The 4,211-nt window shown below is 57.4% G+C and overlaps 1 protein-coding gene across 1 annotated transcript; it reads left to right on the forward strand.

The window, feature by feature from the left end:
* Nucleotides 1–2,274: 2,274 nt before the first annotated feature.
* Nucleotides 2,275–3,926, forward strand: LOC101762270. Its single transcript, XM_004980365.1, has 4 exons — nucleotides 2,275–2,682; nucleotides 2,731–2,916; nucleotides 2,974–3,141; nucleotides 3,918–3,926. Exons 1-4 carry the CDS (start codon nucleotides 2,275–2,277, stop codon nucleotides 3,924–3,926), a joined length of 771 nt encoding a protein of 256 aa, XP_004980422.1.
* The last annotated feature ends 285 nt before the right edge of the window (nucleotides 3,927–4,211 follow it).

Consider the following 4,211-nt stretch of genomic DNA (forward strand, 5'->3'; position numbering starts at 1 on the left):
GGTCAGGATCCACCATCACCTTCGACCGGTCCGACCACCTGGGGCGCGTCCTGCAGCCATGAGGCTACCCGCTCGTCGTAGACCCCGTCGTCGGCACAACATGCATCACCAAGGTGCTCATGGACGGAGGCAGCGGCCTCAACATCCTCTACGCCGAAACTCTCGACGCCATGGGGATCGACCGCTCCCACCTCCGCCCTAGCAAGGCGCCATTCCACGGCATCGTGCCGGGGAAGCAGGCGGTGCCTCTCAGGCAGACGGCCGTGCTACGCCAAGTTCATGGCAATCCCCAACTACACCTACCTCAAGCTCAAGCTATCGGGGCCCAACGGGGTCATTACCGTCAGCACGTCTTTCCAGAAGGCGTACGAGTGCGACGTAGAGTGCTGCGAGTACACCACAACCATCACCTGCATGGAGGGTCCAGTGGTCCAGCTCGCGGAGGGCGCCGAGGACCAGCCCGACTCCAAGCAGTCTGCCACCTCCTTCGAAGCCACCGAAGGCGTCAAGGAGGTCCCCCTCAACCCTAGCAGCTCCAACGGCTGGACCGTACGGATCGGCGCTACCCAATCTCCCAAATAGGAAAGCGCGCTCATCGACTTCCTCCGCGCGAACAGTGATGTCTTCACTTGGAAACCCTTGGACATGCCCGGCATTCCGAGGGAAGTCACCGAGAAATCCTAGAACATCAAGGCCGGCTCCAAACCGGTGAAGCAAAGTCTGCGCCGCTTCGACGAGGAGAGGCGCAAGGCCATCGACGAGGAGCTCCAGAAGCTTTTGGCGGCCGGATTTATCAAGGAAGTGTACCACCCTGAGTGGCTAGCTAATCCTGTTCTTGTACGAAAAAATAATAGGAAATGGAGGATTTGTGTTGATTATACCAGTCTCAACAAAGCGTGTCCAAAGGATCCATTTCCTTTGCCACTCATAGATCAGATAGTCGACTCAAACGCTGGGTGCGAAACCCTTAGCTTCCTTGACGCGTATTCCGGCTACCATCAAATCACGATGCAAGAGTCCGACCAGCTCGCGACCTCTTTCATCACCCCCTTCGGCCCCTATTGCTATGTTAAGATGTTGTTCGGCCTCAAAAACGCGGGGGCTACATTCCAGCGATGCATGCTTAAGTGTTTCAGGGACCTCATCAGGCGAACCGTTGAGGCTTACGTCGATGACATCATAGTCAAGTCCAAGAAGGGTGACCAGCTCATCCCCGACCTCGAACTAGCCTTCGAAAGGCTGAGAGACAAGCGCATCAAGCTCAATCCTGAAAAATGCATTTTCGGGGTTCCGAGAGGCATGCTGCTGGGTTTCATCGTCTCCGTGCATGGCATCGAAGCCAATCCGGAGAGAATAGCGGCCATCAGCGACATGGGGCCGATTCGAAACATAAAGGGAGTTCAGCGCATCACAGGATGCCTAGCGGCCCTAAGCCGCTTCATCTCTCACCTCGACAAATGGGGGCTCCCTCTCTACCGACTCCTGTAGAAGACCGACCGCTTCGAGTGGACCGTCGAGGCCCAGGAGGCGCTTGACCGGCTCAAGAACCTCCTGACAAAGGCCCCGATCCTGGTCCCGCCAACCGACGGGGAGCCCCTCCTGCTCTACATCGCGGCGACCACCCAGGTGGTCAGCGCGGCTCTGGTAGTGGAGCGAGAAGAAGAGGGACATGCCCTCAAGGTGCAGCGCCTGGTGTACTTCATCAGCGAGGTCCTGTCTGAGTCCAAGGCTCACTACCCGCAGATCCAGAAGCTCATCTACGCTGTCCTCATCACGAAGAGGAAGCTGGGCCACTACTTCACCTCCCATCCCGTGATGGTCGTCTCGTCATTTCCTCTCGGTGAGGTGATCCGAAATCAGGACGCCATGGGACGGATCGCGAAGTGGGCGCTCGAGCTCATGGATCAGAGCATCACCTACGCCCCTCGCACGACCATCAAGTCCCAGATACTCGCCAACTTTGTCGCAGAGTGGAGGGAGATCCAGACGCCATCCGCGCTGGAGAGGCAGGAGTACTGGACAATGTACTTCGATGGGTCGTTGATGAAGGCTCGCGTCGGAGCGGGTCTGGTCTTCGTCTCTCCTATCGGCGTGCGCATGAGGTACATGATTCGCCTCCATTTTCCTGCATCTAATAATGTCGTTGAGTACGAGGCCCTCCGCAACAGGCTCCGCATCGCCATCGAGCTGGGCATCCGGTGGCTGGACATCCGAGGCGATTCACAGCTAATCATCGAACAAGTCATGAAGGAGTGGAGTTGCCACGACCCCAAGATGGCAGCCTACTGCAACGAAGTCCGCAAGCTCAAAGACAAGTTTGATGGACTAGAGCTCAACCACGTTGCAAGGCGTTTCGATGAAGCGGCTGACGAACTGGCGAAGGTGGCATCCGACCAAAAGCCCATCCCCGACGACGTCTTCGTCAGTGACCAATACAAGCCCTCGATACGTTACCAGGAACCGGGAAGGGTCGGCAACGCGTCACCTGTCCCGGACTCGGGCGCGGACCTAGGCGAGGTCGGCAATGCTCCACCTGTCCTGGACTCGGAAGCCAACCCCTCCGACCCCGAGGTCATGGAGATCGATGCGAACCCAGCAAAGGGGCCTGACCCCCTGCCTGATTGGAGAGCCTTGTACCTCAACTACCTCATCCGCGAGACGCTCCTGGCAAACAAGACGAAGGCACGTAGGATTGCGCGCCGCGCCAAATCCTTCATCATCATTGACCAGGAGCTCTACAAGCGGAGCTACACCAGCATCCTCCAGCGCTGCATCCCGATCAAGCGGGGAAATGCGCTGATTCAGGACATCCATGCCGGAGCTTGTGGCCACCACGCGGCGCCAAGAACCCTCGTTGGGAACACCTTCCGGCAGGGCTTCTACTGGCCGACGGCGGTCGCCAACGCCACCCACGCGGTACGCACCTGCGAAGGGTGCCAATTCTTCGCACGCTAAACACATCTGCCCGCACAGGCACTCCAGACCATCCCCATCTCGTGGCCCTTCGCAGTCTGGGGTCTGGACCTTGTCGGGCCCTTCAAGAAAGTGCCCGGGGGCTTTACCCACTTGCTTGTCGCCGTCGACAAGTTCTCCAAGTGGATCGAGGCACGACTGGTCACGCAAATCAAGTCCAAGCAAGCGGTACAGTTCTTCACGGACATCATCCATCACTTCGGAGTCCCCAACTCCATCATCACGGACAACGGCACGCAGTTCACCGGGAAGAAGTTCCTTCAGTTCTGCGACGACCACCACATCCTAGTGGACTGGTCAGCCGTGGCACATCCCCGCACGAACGGGCAGGTTGAATGGGCCAACGACATGATACTCCAGGGTCTCAAGCCACAGATCTTCAACCACCTCAAAAAGTTTGGTGGCCGGTGGGTCGCGGAGCTCCCCGCGGTCCTATGGAGTCTGAGGATGACCCCCAGTAGGGCGACTGGCTTCACCCCGTTCTTCATGGTCTACGGGTCCGAGGCAATTCTCCCCACCGACTTGGAGTACGGATCGCCGAGGGTTAAGGCGTACAACAAACAAGGAAACCAGGCATCACTCGAGGACGCGCAAGACCAGCTCGACGAAGCGCGCGATGTGGCCATGCTGCACTCGGCCAAGTACCAGCAGGCCTTACGACGATACCACAGCCGCAAGGTGCAAGGTCGAGCCTTCAACGTTGGCGACCTGGTGCTTCGCCTCATCCAGGACAACAGAGGCCGGCACAAGCTGACCCCTGCATGGGAAGGCCCCTTCATCGTCGCGCAAGTACTGCGGCCAGGCACGTACAAGCTGGCAACCCCTGACGGACAGATCTTCAACAATGCTTCGAACATAGAGCAGCTAAGACGCTTCTACCCTTAGTTTTTGTTTCCAAGTTCTGTATATAAACACTTCTGTAACTTGTTGATTCAATGGAAAAGGAATTTTGAGTTGATTTCATTCAAGTTTCATATCGAACTCAGGGATATCCGACCCTGGCTCTACCCCAAGGTCGCATATCCCTCGGGGGCTATCAGGGGCTCCGGCCCAAATCACTTGACATCTTCTCAAAATGCCATTTCTTTCCGAGCCGACCCTCTTCCTAAATATTTGGGTGTGAAAAGGAGAGAGTGCACGAACGGCGTTCAGGCAAGACTAATTGGACTGCGAAAAAACCTACGTCCCAGCGGCTACAGTGCCTTCACCCATCAGCGCTTACTAACGCGCCCGACCTG

This window comes from Setaria italica, chromosome VIII, assembly GCF_000263155.2.
Source record: "Setaria italica strain Yugu1 chromosome VIII, Setaria_italica_v2.0, whole genome shotgun sequence".
In the NCBI taxonomy this organism is placed as follows: Eukaryota; Viridiplantae; Streptophyta; class Magnoliopsida; order Poales; family Poaceae; genus Setaria; species Setaria italica.